The sequence below is a fragment of the Homalodisca vitripennis genome, chromosome 4 (assembly GCF_021130785.1).
Source record: "Homalodisca vitripennis isolate AUS2020 chromosome 4, UT_GWSS_2.1, whole genome shotgun sequence".
Classification (NCBI taxonomy): Eukaryota; Metazoa; Arthropoda; class Insecta; order Hemiptera; family Cicadellidae; genus Homalodisca; species Homalodisca vitripennis.
Window position 1 is genome coordinate 64,288,516 of NC_060210.1, and position 17,471 is coordinate 64,305,986.

The following is a 17,471-nucleotide window of genomic DNA, read 5'->3' on the forward strand; positions in this document are numbered from 1 at the left end:
TGCACGTAATAAAAACCTAGCAATGGCGGGTGGAAACCCAGCATTAAAGTGTTGAATTTTTTTAGAATCAAACAGAATTAAGTTAACCTCTGTATATTTTTTTGCTAGTCTTTTCATAGTTAAAAACCATGTTGGACATTGTAGACAGTAGCCTAGTGTTCAGCAGGTTAGTTATCTGACAAGTGGATGAAGTCATCAGGATCTGTTCTAGAGAAAGTTGACCTTGGCCCTCCTTAGTCACATGATGGGTTAGGAACATCCCGAAGTTCCCTGATTAGTGTTGAAAAACCAGGATACATCTAAGCAATGCTATGCATTCATGATAATACAAAGTTTATTGATTAAAGTATATTGTAGAATTTCTTTAGAAATGTGATGTTATTTTAGTGTTACTTGTTTCTAACTATGTTATAAGATTCACTGTTAGAAAAGTAGTGTAAAACTATTAATTTTTCTATATACTTGGATCAATTTTAGTACATGAACTTAAGTTTTTCCATTCTTGTGGATTGAATAATAATAAAAAGAGATTATATTCTAATAACGTACATTAATATAATAAATTATTATATTGGCAATTTCTCGATTTATGAAAAGTGTTGTAAATCCATAAGGACATCGTGAATGTTTCTCTGAACATTCTATCTCTTGTGTTCAAGAAAAGATGCATTGACCCAGTGCCAAATTGTGGCCGTGCCCAGAGTAATTAAGTAGAAGAGGAGGGTGTGTCTGGCAGTATCAGACTGATGAGTATTGTTGCTCTCCGAGGTCAGTGGCCGGACATAACAACATTAACTCATTATTATTTTATAAAACTATCAGAGGTGTCATTAATCAGAATATAGGCTCTGAGTTTTATGTTGCCGACCAATAGTAATTACTAGGTGTTTCTATTTCAGTTTAAGTTAATAAACTCGCAACTGTCCGGAACTGTAGAAGCAAGCAAGGCAAAAGAAAATATATAAAAATAAATTTATTTTAATTATTAATTTTAAAATGTAGTTGGAATACATCTTTTCGTATTTTTTATATGTTTTCCTAACTTTCAGATTAGTGACCAAGTTGTTTGGCACATAGTCAGTTGTAAGAAATCAGAGTATTTCCACTTTCTATCTACTATAAAATATCAAATAAATTTTATCTTCCTGCTTTGTTGGTTATTTTTCTTAAGACTGTTGAACCTGACCCTATATGCACAATAAATAAATAACTTGACTGTAGGAAACCTATTACTTTCATCAAATTATAAACAAATCCTAATCAAAATAAGTATACATGGTTTAATTTTTCAAAGTGTTTTCATTAAACATCTAATTTGGTCATTTAAAATTAGATGCGACATTTCATTTGTGAAGGTGCAAAATATTAATAAAATAAATGCAAAAGGTGAAAATAATGTTTAAAATCGATTTTTCAGATTTCCAATGCCATAGAACTGTTTGAAATAACCTGTATCTCCTCAAATTTTTCTAAAAATTATTTTATTAGTGCATTGAAAATGTGTTTTACCTCTGAAGAATTTCTATGTTGTTGAGAAAAATTGCTGTGCTCATTCAAAATTCTGTATATTTCTCTGAAATAACTTGTATATTCTCAATTTGGTTGCCATATTCATAAATGGAAAATGTCATGTGTACCTCTGAGAAACTTTTTATTTATCCATCAACATAAATATTTAATGATTTATCCCAACTATATCTCAGTGGTACATAGAGCAAACTTTTAAAAATGTAACGAAACTAAAGGAAGATATTAGGGTTTGAAAGAAAGAAACTAATATATTGTTGATCTTATGCTAAAAGGTAATTTGTTTGGGTTGGAATGTATTTGGTACCTGTTCCTGTTTTTAGATTTTGTCCAAGAGGTTCTTGTCTGGATGTTGTTAATTTTAGAAGCTTGTTCAGTGTAAAAATGTGAAACATAAATTGTTTTTGGTTTTATATAGATATGACTGTCTGAAAAGGTTTGTACAGCTGTGGCTTGTACAAGGTAGTTTACAACGGGTATGAGATGAGCTGAAATATTGAGCTAGCTATGACAACTACAAATAGAAATGGAATTTCATAATATAATATAAATCATGATTAGTGAAAAAGAAAACTAAAAACGTTTTGGTGAAATGTTTAAGAACTAAGTTTAACACTCATAGTAGTAGTAACGGACTATTAATTATTTGAATGATTGTATGAAAACTGTATTGATATTGTAGATTTGTTGAAACTTGAGACTGACAGTTTGCATTCCTTTATATTTGTAGTTATTTTATATATATATATATATTTTTGTAGTTTATATATATATATATATATATATATATATATATAATATATATATATATATATATATATATAAAATAACTACAAATATAAAGGAATGCAAACTGTCAGTCTCAAGTTTCAACAAATCTACAATATCAATACAGTTTTCATACAATCATTCAAATATATATATATACATACATACAGGGTGTTCACAAAAGGATGTCACAAACTTCTGTGGCTGATTCAAACAAAAAATGTCCTATAAACATAGGTTGATAAATGTGTTGTTTAGCTGCTAGCCGCCATTTTGTACTTTTTATAAAAAAATTAATACCTAGAACAACTAGTAAAACTATAAATATGAAACTTTACACATAAGTAGTAATAAATAAGAGGAAAGTAAAAAAAATAGTGGTATGATTTTCTTTTATATTAACAAAATGAGACCTGGTGACGATTTTTTTAAGCCAAATAGCAAACAAACCAGTATAGTTATAAAAAAATATACAACATACCAACTATTTTGTAATTTTTATAACAATTCAAATAGTACTTTTCAACGAAATCCGTCAACTTATAAGTGGTGAGCACGACCACATTAAAGGTATGCTTGCACAGAGTCTTATCAGCTACGGAAGTTTGTGACACTTTTCTGAACACCCTGTATACAAGTGTGTATGTATATATATATATATATATATATATATATATATATATATATAGCTGTTTCCAAAAGTACTAAAAATTTGAAAGTAGGTACTGAAGTAAATAAAGTAGGTACTGAAATAAGTAAAGTAGGTATTATGTCTTTTAAGAGAGGCAGCAAGAGACAAAATGGGTTCAGAACTGAGAATGTGATCACTATTTGGAGGTTAAGCAATATCAATAATGGCTGATAAAATTAGCAATAATTAATCGATATCTTTTAAACTGTGCAATAAAAACTCTATACTAATTGAGTTTGAAATCTTTGCGTAGCGACTGTAATAAGTAAGAGTGTCTTTCTGAATCTAAAATTTCCTTCCTTCCATTAGTCAGAAGTATTAAAAAAAGTCAAAAATAAATAAAGTAAAAAATGGCATCAAATTTCTATCTTTATTCACTAAGTCTTGTATTTCATCATTTCCACATTGTCAGAGTTCAGAAATAGTAACTTGCTTGGATGCATTGTTCGTACCTTGTGTTACTCATTACAATTGTATGTTTTACATAATATAATTTTAATATTGGCTTTTTTATAATAGTGAGACTTTTGCTATCATTCAACTATCTAATAATGAAAATTAGGTACAGCAAAATTCTCATTAAAATTCCTCATTTCACCAAAACCATGATTTTTGTGTTTTAACCTTTTACATTCTTGAAGCTCTTGTCTTATTGGAAATTATATATTAATTTAAACAAACTCTCCAATAATATAAAGTTTTTATTTTTGTGAGGCTTTTCGTACCCAATGAGTACATCTTCGGACTCACACAACTTTTATTCAGTTGTGTGAGTCTGAAGATGTACTCATTGAGTAAGAAAGGCCTCACAAAAATAAAAACTTTATATTATTGGAGAGTTTGTTTAAATTAATATATTTAACCATATATATTAAAAATGGAAGGATTCTCTGGGAAATGATAAAATATAGACACATTTCATCAAGATCAGATTCCTTTTGGCCTGTATAACAGTTTCAATTGTATTTTCATTCAAATTTAAAATTCAGTATCTTATAAATTGTGAACAAACTTCTTTTTCGAAAAAATGTAGTATATACCATTTTGTAATACATATATGAGATACAAGTACTATTGATGTATGTTTAATAAAAATTATCACAACAGATAAAAAATATAAAAAAATATCCAAGTAGTAATGTTTACGGTTTAGGATTATTTTATACCTTTTTATGTTTGCTAAATGAAGTGAAATTATCACATTTATTGCTCCATACATACACAATCAGTGTACACATGCATATAAAGGGTACTGTAAAGAAATGTTTCACACAACAAGGAATAATATTTGTTAACAAACTGTATTTTCCCTCAAACTTTGTGTATGGAAAAATTTTAACAACATAATAAGTAGAAAGTATTCATTGTAATTGGTGGTCATGTACTGGAATTTATTAGTTTAAAAATGAAAATTACTAGAGTGCTCCAGTTTTGTGCCGACATCATATCCAGTTGACATTTATACGAGACCATGTATCCCCTACGGCCAGCTGTGTCTTAAGTGGGTTGTGGAGCCAACTAGATAAGGTCAATCAATATGGTAAATGTCAGCTTAGACAATTGGATCAGCTGATTGTAAGCTTTCATTCTACTTATTATATTGGTGTTTTTATAATATTAGTTTGGCTCTGTAATATTTTTAACAGTCAGAGTCTAATTAATAATGTTTTTTGGTTGTTTCGAAATTGTTATCAGCTATAAAACATGACTGAATCTCCAAAAATATTTAACTAATGGAGTGAAAATCACAGTTTATCTCAGCCCTTAAAGTGCTGACATTTCACTTTACGATGTTAGCGATCTACCTGATGGTGCCAACATCGTGCTACGTAAGGTTTAGGTCGGCGTTTACTGCAGACGACATAACATCTGTAATTAATTGATGATATTTTTCAATTTATTTTATATAGCAATAAACTAGAAAAAATGCATTATTAGTTTATGTACATTCTATTTTTATTTTACCTGTCTTAAAACTCATCTGTTGAAGTAATTGTTTGACTTTGTCACATTTTTAGGGCTTTTCAGCAGGCACAGCACATTCTTAGTTCTTTTTTTGTTTTGTTTTTTGAGTAAATGTGCAAGTTGCTTATATTTTTATTTGTAACGAATTTGTGTTTATTTTGTGTATAGCCTATATATATATATATACAGGGTGTACATAAAGTCCTGCACGGGTATAATATTTTCTGAACGATAACAGATAAATAAACAAGATTTGGTACATCAATACTACACCTAAAAATCTACTTTTTGATGGAACTATCAGTTTTCTGTAATATCATGGGAACGGAGTCCCGCAAGGAGTCAGAAGGAAATCTTAAATAGGAGCATAGGTCAATATGGACATCATTTTAAAGGGCTTATCTAGCAGAGTTTAATGCCGCAAACCGCACTCAAAAAGATTGATCCAGTACAAAATGGCGGCTGTTCAAAGATTTTACTTGGTTACATTTTATTAGTAGCCATAACCCCAGTAAAGCAAAACTGCAACCAAACAAATACTGCAGCTAACTACTACATTATGCTTGTCAGTTGTACAGAAGTGAATTATGACATTAGTTATCCTCAAGGGTTACAAATTTGGTCCTAATATATTGATAACGGGGAAAACCTGATAACAGTAACAATTAGAAATCTCAGCGACCTATGACGATCGGAAACACTTCCTATTTCCATAAAGTGTTGAACAGTTCTCCCTACAGTTGTTCTAGAAATTGGCTGCCTTTCGTGAAAGTAGTCATTAAATAAATGGCATGCTTCCTCGTGTGATCGTCTGTTATTTCCCCAACCAACCATCATAAGAAGTGTTATACGTTCACGTTCGTCAAGCGACATAATGTAGTTGAAGAACTACAAGCAATACGACAAACTCTTTTGTACTAAAGCGCACTGATAAAATGGATGGACAGCACTACTAAAACAAGAAAACTAGAATAGCCTACTATGAATAGACTGGCTAATAGGAAAGTCCTAACTGCGACCCAAAGATAAGAGATTTCTAATTGTTACTGTTATCAGGTTTTCCCTGTTATCAATATATTAGGACCAAATTTGTAACCCTTGAGGATACCTAATGTCATAATTCACTTATGTACAACTGACAAGCATAATGTAGTAGTTAGCTGCAGTATTTGTTTGGTTGCAGTTTTGCTTTACTGGGGTTATGGCTACTAATAAAATGTAACCAAATAAAATCTTCGAACAGCCGCCATTTTGTACTGGATCAATCTTTTTGAGTGCGGTTTGCGGCATTAAACTCTGCTAAATAAGCCCTTTAAAATGATGTCCATATTGACCTATGCTCCTATTTAAGATTTCCTTCTGACTCCTTGCGGGACGTCCCCATGATATTACAGAAAACTGATAGTTCCTTCAAAAAGTAGATTTTTAGGTGTAGTATTGATGTACCAAATCTTGTTTATTTATCTGTTATCGTTCAGAAAAATATTATACCCGTGCAGGACTTTATGTACACCCTGTATATATATATATATTTTATATATATATATATATATAGGCTATATATATATATATATATATATATATATATATATATATATATATATATATATATATATATATATATATATATATATATATATATATATAGTATTACAAATGAAAAAAATATATATAAAATATGTCACACTTTGTTCATTTTTACATATTTATTGTGAAAGATCAAAGTTGAGACATTTGTGTCAACATGGTTTTAGTTGTTTTTTTATGCGAATTCAAAATATTAAGCCTTGCTAATAGTTATTTTTTGAGCATGTGTTTTAAGTCATTTTCAAGTATAAATTTAGTCAAAGTTATTACAGCCTTTTATGAAAATATCTTTGAGTTTCAGATTAAAATCAAGTATGATTTTTTTATATAAAAATATAACTTATTATATTTTAAAAACAATTTGGTTTTTTTAACACAGTAAAGATTGCACCAAAGGTAGTTTTCCACAAGTTTCTAAATTCGCTAGTACTGTTATGATTAACAATATCAGAAGCCTAGCAATTCGTCTGATCTCTTCTCCTTTATTTTTTTCAAAAGATCTTGACATCAGTTTTCTTTTACTTTTTCTTACTTACTTTATTTTAAATATAATAAAAATTTTACTGTCCTCTATGTCCAATTCAACAGTATTCCCTGATACAAGTATTTAAATCTATAAATGCAATCACTCACTTATAACAAATTAAAGTTACATTTCTTTTGACACATTTTCATTTGAAGTACAACTTTTTATTTATATGCTTAAACAAGTACATGCAGCAATTTACTCACACGCTACCTCCGGCATAGTCTAAATTTTACAACAAATTGTACAGTACTTGTTTTTTTTTTTACTTTGTATTTTTATTGACACAGTTTTATTTGCAGTTAATTTTGATTTGTATATCCTTAGACATAGTCAAAATTAATCACATAATTTTTTGAGAAAATTTTGTTTTGAATAAAAATAAAAAATAATAAAACAGTAAGCGTGAGCAAATTGCCTTCATGTGACCTCTCACCTGCAAGAAGGAGGTGCGGCCTCTCACATATTAAGTATTTAAAAATAAAAGGTTATATGGTGGTATTTACAAATTAGATTTATACACAGAATTAAATTAAATTCAGATGATTCCTATTGAGTCTATAGCACAGTTTCAACTCCATTTTGAAAATCTGAAATTAATATTCAATTTCTATTAATGAGAAGTTGTAGAGATATACAATTAATGGGTGTGTAATAGCTAGAAATAATACAATTTAGTTAAATTGTTAAACACAACTTTTTAATAAAGACTAAACTACTCCTGTATTGTGTTAAGAAATTCTTTTGTTTTATGTTCACAAGTCTAAATTATATAATGCTATCTTCTTGTAACCTATCTTTTATATACTTAGTATATGTAATAAATTTATATTTCAAAATATACAAAAGTAGCTGAATTTGTCAAGTTAAGAAAATATATAGTTGCAGTCCAATATCTTAACAAATCTTTTTCAAGACTAATCCCAAATATAATTTATTTTTGGGAAAAAAAACACTAATAAATGTAGTAATAACATAAGGGTCATAAGTTAAATGAAATATAATTAAGATACAATATTGTGTATAATCTACTCATATATTACTTATTTAATTACTACGATATAATTAATTTTTCAGTAGCTTTTTATGCATTCTGGCTGTGTAGTGAAAAAATTTTAGAAGTGCTTTTTATTAATTTTGCAAGTCACTATTCTTTCAACACTGGATTTGTTCATTCGCCTAGAATGGTGACTCAGAAGTTGTGCTTTTCCAAGCTTCAAGCTCATTATGTAGAACCTATCTTATTGCACTTTGACTGAGTTTATTAGTAACGCTCTTAATTCCATTTGTTTTAATTTTCTTAAACTCTTTCACGTTCTAAATCACATCCCGTATGTACCATAAACTATTATGGAATCCTACGGTTTTGTATGGTGTAAATATTTTTTTGTTAGATTGCTTTAATGATAGAGCATACAAGTAACGTCCTGCTTAAAGGTCCTTTCGGAAGTATTTTTGAACAGCACCAGGTCTTCCCGGCAGGACAGTTTTCTTATGACAAAAATAGCTATTTTCCTTCTGGCAGGACTTGTGTTTCCGGCAGTATTTTAATAGATTTGAGTGGAATATTGAAACCATAACACAACATGTAATAAATAAAAAAAACAATGAGCTAGTAATTTTAAGTAAATCTAGCTTAAATGAACAGTTTAATAATTTTTTAAATGAAGATGTAATACTTATTTTGTATAGTAGTGTTTTTGTATGTGTAGATTAAATTTTAAATCTTTGCGAAAAACTTACTTGTTGATATAACAATCTTTACTAAAACAATAGGAAATCTTCTTTTTGTAAATTGTTAGTTAAGGGTGCATGTCATTATTATATACACGTCAGTTTATCTTGTACATTTTGGAAATACAAAACACAATTATAAAATCATACTGAACATATATACAAATATAGATTGAAGCAATTATGTGATATTTTTATAACAAGGAGGGGTATGGGGAACGTGGAGACTTCGTAGACTTGTTTTTAAAGAATTGTGTAGCTTCAGTAGGTATGTATCATCCTAACAAATACTATGTCGTTCTTTATATTTACAGTTTACAAATATTCTATTAAGACGAGTAAACGTGAAAGCTGTTTTAATAAACTATGGGAATATGGCTCAATTATAAGGAGTCAAGACTCTAAAGGTCATCATTGTTTACTCTTGAAGTTAGGGTGTTGCAAGACCAGTTAGCGGTAAACACAGTTAACACGTTTACACTGTGGTACCAGAGCCAGGTGGAGTGTACCAGCCAGTCGAACTGTTGTGTTGTTCTCTGACCGCAAACATCCGTCCAAGCGTAAACATCTGCTGCTTGAGCTCTAGGCGTGAGAATGAGCTGATACTGTTGTATGTCTACTGATAATCAAATCCTTGGATTCTGTTTTGATATTAGAAAATACACTGGATGATTCAAGAAACTAAACAAGTTTTAGTTTGTCCAATTGTTTATCGCAATATAATTATTTTTTATGTTGTATGGATTCCATTATATTCTCTTAAAATGTATTTTTATTTATGTAATTATTGTTATATATTTCTATATATTAATAATTGTGTAAATGTTCTACAATTTAAAATACCAACTGTTGATGCGCTAGGTGATAATTTATTCCAAGAAAATATCCATTTAGAGTAAATAAAAATTTGAAATGTATTGATGATTTCAAGTCGATTGAAGAAATAATTTTCAATGCCTTGGTGAGAAGAGAATAACAATAATGAGAAAAACTCGTTTTTCTTCTTTTATAAAATGCAGTAAATGCTACATGATATTTTATAATGTTTTAATAATTGAGTTTTCTCGTGTGCATGTTATGGAGCTAATCAAACATAACTGTAATAATAAAAACATTGTAATTTAAAAGAATAAACCAACACAATTTGTGAGTAATCTTACAAATTATGTTATATACCATATCATATGTACTTGTATTTTCCTTTTTCATTGAAATAATAGAGGGTTAATGTAAATAATAATTACTAGTGTGTAATTAATAGTTGTTGTGTACTAGTATATTATGTACAGGATAAGATGTATGTAGTGTACTGTGTTGTAGTCAAATATTGATGAGGACCCATGGAAATTCCTCCTCTGTTTAAGAAGTGTGAACATGTCACATGTTAAAAATCTCTTATGAATCTACACAGTTAATTTACAAATCTATTTTGCTTTTTTCTTTTTGCCATCATAGTTTCCCATAAGACCAATGTAAATATATTTGCTATCATTCAGCCAAATCCCATGGAGTGACATGCACAATCACCGAACCTTGTTTTCCTATACAAATAAAGCTTCATACAATTTCAAGTGTATAGGTCAGGTCGTTTTTGAGATATTGTGCAGACAGTAGATTTTGATTTTCAGTAAAAAAATGTCATTTTGTAAGAACCATTATGAAATTTAGTTAAGTGTTTGAAGATTATTCAATTTTCATTGTATCAAAGAACTGGAAAAGCAAAATTTATTTAAAAAATCAAACTCTGCCTTAAATCAACATTAACATTTTGTATTAATCCTATAATTTATTCTTTTTAATCAGATTTTCATGTAAATCTGTAATGTCTGGTGGAGGTAAGGAAACTGGCTATTAAACAGTTTTGAAGTGTTTAAGTGCAGAAATATAATGTAGCAGCAATTTAACACACTGATGGTGTTTGGTGATGCAGGTACGTGTCAGCCGTTGACAAAGCACTGAAAAGCTTCGAGTACACAAGTGAGTGGGCTGATCTAATTTCCGCCCTTGGCAAACTCAACAAGGTACGTTTTAAAATAGTTGGCAGTCACTTACTGTTTGTTTTCCTTTGAATGAGTAAAAGTTTTTAGTTTCATACAAGTGTAAAGCATCATAAATAAATTAGCTGATATTAACCAGGTAATTTTAAAACCGTAAATGGCACTTCTAGAGTATAAGAACTTTCGAATTTATATGAAATATATATATGTGTGTGTGTGTGTGTGTGTGTGTGTGTGTTTATTTGAAAACTTCATACTCATATTAAAAGATTCATAGCCCAAGTATAAAAATTCTGTAAACGGGATTGTATAGTGTGTGTACGGAGTTTGTAATTGGGGGAACAAAAAGAAAATTTCTAAATGGGTGCTCACTCCCATGCCTCCCCCCCTGTACCCAAAGCCAGAATTTTGAAATGGCAACTAATACCTTGTGAAACTTTAAATTGAAGTTCATAAAAGTGCTGTATTTTGGAAACAAAATTATATATATATATATATATATATATATATATATGTATAAATTCAAACGAAAGCCTAAATAGATTTTAATTGAAAAAAGTGAAACTGCACACCAATTGGTACTTCAGACAAGACATCCAAGGGGTCTTAATTTAAGATAAATTTATTTTTAGTTTACTTATTTACACACATCACTTCATGGCCCATCAGCTGCTGATTTATTTATAATGTTTGTTTTTCTTGTTTGAGTTCTTACCTATTTTTTGTCACAATTTATGTAAATATTTATACAAGTGTATTTATTTGAAGAAGTGTACCTAGATACACGAAAATTTAAAATTTTTCGGACCAATATACCATGGTTTATTTGTTAGAAGAGAATAATCTGTTTCTGTAAATGTATATATATATATATATATAATATATAAAAATAAGAGTTTTTAGTACCCAAATTCGCTGTAAACGACTCAAGAAATTCTTTAAAAATTGTATTGTACTGTGTAGTATTTTTTTAGTCTGTTGTGAATGAAAACTGCCACATTTGAAATGGTTTTATTGATTTTTATGTTTGGTTTTCTCTCAATAAAGCAATAAAATTACACTTATATTAGACTGCTAACAGTATGAAACGGTGCCTTACACATGATTAAGAGAGTGCATGGTATGTGAAGGTTGATACGCTATGTGCTGGAGAACTATGTGTTAGTACTTTACCATTAATAATTACTTCGAATGACTTAGCTTATTTATGAAAAAAGGTTAATTGTACTTGTAAGATTTCCCGAATAATCTATTTTGTCACAAACAGCATAAGACTTCTGAATGAATTACTCAATAATTTTTGAGTTTGGCAGACATGACAAAATAGGTTGTTCTAGTCAGTTGAATTTCCAACATTTTGGCATCTAGTTATTTCATATTGTGTATTTGAGTGGTAATTATGTATGCCATGTTTGTGATAACTCATTTATATATTAATATCTTATTCGATAGTATTATTGTTGGTTAAATATTTATCTAGTTTTTTACTATCTCTGTTCAGATTATTTATTTGAGTTTGTTGAGAGTTGATTGAATTCATAAATGTGTTGATCATAATTCTTCTATGAAATTGTTTGCACACATTAATGGAATATAACATTGTAATAGTTTAATTAGAGGACCAGTATTGTCAGTAAAAGCGTGCCAATAGATATGTTTAAAGTATGTAATGTTTAATACTTGTATGCTTGCCAACTGCATTTATGTGCATACTCGGCATCATCCCAAGTGCATTGGGATAGTGCATTGAGTTAGGAGGTTTGATTATAAATGCAAAGTCAGTGTTAACTCTTTTACAGACAAGAGCTTATATTAGTACGAGTATGGGTGGTGCTCAACCATCAAGAGCCTTTATCTAGGATCGTTGGTGGTCGATCACCAAGGACCTTAATATAGGCACGGTAGATTTTTGTTTATCACTTAATTCTTTTCTTTCAGACACTGAATAAATAAATAGTATTACATTCTAATCACTATTTGTTTGAAAAATATAATTAATTATGTTACAGTATTAAATAGTATTTGAAACATAATCCACTAAGAGAATGATTTCGTAAAGAAATATTTGTTTTGTTGCTATCTAATAACAAATTAATATATCTGTTAAATGGTGGTATTATTTCTTCATACATGTGAAAGTCTTTCTCAGTTAATTGTAAAATAATTTAATGTAGAGATGTCCTGAATAGACAATTTCAGAAACTTTAGATCTAAAAAATAAAATATTAAAAACTATATAATTATTTTCTATGTTTACACATATACTTATAACTCACGTAATGATGAAGAAAACAATACTAACATCATCGTTTTATAATCAAAATTAGTATGATTAAATGTGGCCTACATGTGTACAAAATTTGCTTACGTACAATTCTTTGGTAGTATAGCGATTAACTCTTAACCAATGACCTGGTAGTTAGCACATGAACCTATGAGTTATGGCCTGACAGTAAAAAGATAAGGCATAATAATAACACTAGTGATTATTACAGATTTTTTACATTTTATAAATAAAATTGCCAAATTTTAAATGAAAAAAATTGGTTATGTCAGTGGATTATATTGATTATATTGAAAACTATCATAAGTTTTTTTTTGTTTAACCACGGTCATGGACTGAAAGTGAGCATGTTACATTTATAAATAATATTTTGCAACACAAGTTTAGCTAATTATATTTTGGATGCTGGTGGTTGCAGTGTTACTGCATGTAAACATAACAATTCCCTAACACAACTTGAAATATGGCAGCAGATAAATGTCCACATAAAATACACTTCAATGTTTTTTCCTAGTAAAAAATGATGTTAGGAAAGGTTTGCTTAGTACGTAAAGAGTACTGTAATGAATACCAAGCCTCAACCACAGTTTGGACAAAGAGCCAATCTCTTTGGGCTGACTTGTGTCAAATTAGCATTGTACAGAGAGACCCTGTACTGATTGTATCTCATCACAAAACAGGGCAACAAAGGAAGGAAAATCTGTCATTTTAACAATACTCTATGAAATTGTTGATTATCTCAATTATCTCATAGTATATAAATATACTAGTAATCAATAGATGAAACACAATAACGTTTATATCCACAATTGACGGCCACCAGATCTTTAATTTCTATCATCCATTTTTAGAGTAATTAGAATGGTTGGTTCGACATTTGAATACAGCAGAAGCACTGTTATTTCGCGGTAGTACCCATGAAAAATCATGTAAATGTACAGTCACACGTACAGATGATACAAATTCACCCTCACATAAGTTGTGACTTAAATCCTTAGCACTTGTAGCATAGAGCTATAGTGCAGCAACTACTCAGCCAGATATAAGGGATGTTTGAGGAATTGGAGTTCAACTTTGATATTCTAGCATTGGATAATTAATGTAATGTAATGTCCGTATGCAACTTCTAATCTAAATTAGTAAAATGTGTGAGAAAATGCTTCATATATTAACTAAGAGATGTTATTTAAAATTCACAGATCTGAGAACTGAGAATTGGTACTAAAAATTTCAATCTTATAAGCATATTATCTGTAATATTAAAAACTACACACATTTCTGGAGTTGCATAAACAATGCCTATGGGGCCTGAAAAGTAAGCAAGTTTATATTTATGTAATGCATTGACTATATAAGCTTCACATCGAAACTGTACTCTTACAAAGAATTTTCAATTAATATGACAACATTTGATATCTAACTGCAGCTCATGCTCATGTTGTGTAAGAAAAATATATACTGATAATATTATTATCATATAAAAACCAGGGAGAAATTAAGAATATAAAATTATTGACATAATGAATTTAGTCTATTAACTATCAACTACATCTACTATTAATTATTTCAATATTTTCATAGGTTTGACTTTAAAGATTACCCTAAAACAAGTCTTTTACACTGGGCACTTTTGTCATTGTGTAAATCTTTAATTTTATATTTTACCCAAAATTTTACATTATGCATCACGAAGAAGTAATAAACTTAGATTACACTTTTACCCTTAATCTGCAACCCAATTATTTTTCTTTAGCTTTCATATTTTATATAAATGTTTTGTCACCCTTTTCTCGGGTCAAAAATAATTTCTTTCTATACATTAGAAAGTGCAGTTTTATTAACACCTGTCTTTAGTCACAATGGTAGCAATAATCTATAGGCAGCTTTGAGTTATAATACTATATGACTAAAGTTAGTATTAATCTTTATTTAGTTATGCCTATTTATTTGTTTAGCAAATTGTTATAGATTGTTCACTCAATTTCCATAATGTTACAGTCTTTGTGAATTTATTCATTTTTTTGCACCAGGCAACTTGGGGTTTAATAATCTTTTATTTCTGCTGATTCCCCATCTACAATCCTTGCAAAATTTCAAAGTTAGAAGAGAATGTGATTTGTCAATGAAAGCTATTTCATCAGAGCAAGGGTGACCTTCAGATTTTATGTCCTTCATTTATCAGTACACTTACCCATAATTTTGTTCTAAATTGTTTTAGATTGTGGCCAATGTCAAGTTCATACTTTAATAATGGCTTAGGAGCAGTGGTTTTTCTTTTATAAAGGATGGCGGAATTAAGTCTTGATTGTACTTTATTATTCTTTAGGTAAAAATAGGTTCTTACCTCTTGTCTTTGCAGACAAATCTTACATGATTTGGCATGATAACACCATCATCAGGAATACAGATAAAAATTACATTAATAGCTGGTGGCATTGTAAAATCGTTTAAAAATATTACACACACATACATTCACACAAAGAAAATATATATTTTCAAATCAGCCAAAGTTTAAATAATTAACCGGGAGCTCTGGAATGTCCTCAGAATGGCTAGAGCTGGACTCTATGAATTTTTAATTGATTCGTTCAGTCCAAGGACAAAAAGTATATTCATGGTATTCTTTATGCTTCAAATAAAAGTTTAGTATTACAAGAAAAAAATTATCTTACCTAAACAAACCACCAAGACAGGCAAACAATAAAAACACAATAAGGAATTGCATAGCAACGTGTATGCAATTTGGCATACAACGCGTTTTACGAAAGACTGATGTGGTACATGTCACAGTGAACATGTTAAAAAGCAAAATGTTGTATTGGACTAATTGATTGTGTTGATAATAACTATGAATACATATTTTCATATAATTTTTTTCATAATTGTTTTAGCCAATTACTGTTGATAATTTAAATCAAAGCCTGTATTATTGGTTTTCCATAGCTGCTAGCTGACTACGTTTTTTGTACTTTCAGTCATGTTGCAGTAACTTTTGTTAATTAATAGCACCGACAATACTGTTACAAATGTGGCACATGTGCCTGCTTCAAAGCAGGCACTACATAATTCAATACATAATTGTATCATGTTCATTTCTTTTGTTTTTGGTACCAACCCTTGTTACATTAACTTGAATATCTGCTTATGCCATTAGATACCCACATATCACTTTGGCTTCCAAAGACACAATGTATTGTGCTGTACTTATAATCAGCTAGTGTAAACTCTGAGAGCTAATGTTTTAACATATTGGCTTACTTTGACAAGATCATTTGCAGACTGGCAACACTGCATTTGGGAAAAAGGGAAATAAAGAGCTGGCGACAGCAGATTCTAGTAATCAAACAGGCAATGGAACCACACAAGTCTTTCTGTTACATTGACACTGATAGGTACATTTACAGATACATTGAAGTAAAATAAAGGAAATATCATATTGTTTTATTATTATGTTTTTACTGATATAAAATTCAAACAAATTGTACATGTTGACATTCAACTTCCTATTTTTACATTAACATATTTTTAATTTTAAACACTACATTAAAAAAAAATTGTTTGAATAAGTAAATTACATGTTTTATTTTAGAATTACATAAACCAACTAAATTAACTTTAAAAATCTTAAATTTATAATTATTTACAAATAAATGTACCTTACAATGTAATGTAAGCCTTCCATGTTTAATTTAAAAATTCAAAATAAAGTTAAAGAATTTTAAGCAAATATTTCCATTTTATAACAAACTAATTAAATGTACTGTGCAGTTTTCAAGATGTATAAACTGTTTATGCCAGTTTTCAAGGCATGAGTTTAATAAAAATAACTTTGTTTGCTTGGTATGGCTCACTATACTTTCTAGTTCCTTAGCCATTATCTCAGGAAGTATTTAATTAAGTCTTGACTAGATGATGTACTTGATTTAGGTTAAAATGGAAACTTTTGAAGTAAAATATCACTTTTACTTGAAATCACTAACATATATTTTTCCTAATAAAACATTATTTTTTCAAGTAACCTTTGTTGCAATGAACATATAAAAACATTGTTAAATAAATTAAATTCTGGCCTATTTGGCCTTAAAGAGAATATAGTATTTTTGTAATCTCTCTACATATAAATTAGTATATTTTTGGTTTGTGATATACAATTAATACATAAACAATATTAAATGTGATTTGCTGCACAGTTTTAACACAAGAGAAAAGGACGAATTTGTCAGTCAGTGGCACAGACAAAATTCCATATGAAAGGCAATAGTGGCTAAGAACAATTTTTTACAAAAGTGTTACAGAAACAAGAGAAACTAGATAACCTTAAAGAATAAACTAATATACTGTTTATTTAATTTTTTTTTTACTTTCGACGAATTTGAGGAAAACAGTAGAATA

General features: G+C 29.2%; 1 protein-coding gene across 3 annotated transcripts in view; it reads left to right on the forward strand.

Moving 5' to 3' along the window:
* Nucleotides 1–17,471, forward strand: part of LOC124359412 (protein dopey-1 homolog) — a 165,103-nt gene that overhangs the window by 17,662 nt on the left and 129,970 nt on the right. For all 3 annotated transcript variants that reach the window (XM_046812136.1, XM_046812137.1, XM_046812138.1), the window contains exon 2: nt 10,729–10,819. In XM_046812136.1, coding sequence (XP_046668092.1) covers nt 10,729–10,819 — 91 coding nt within the window. The remainder of the gene's footprint in view (nt 1–10,728; nt 10,820–17,471) is intronic.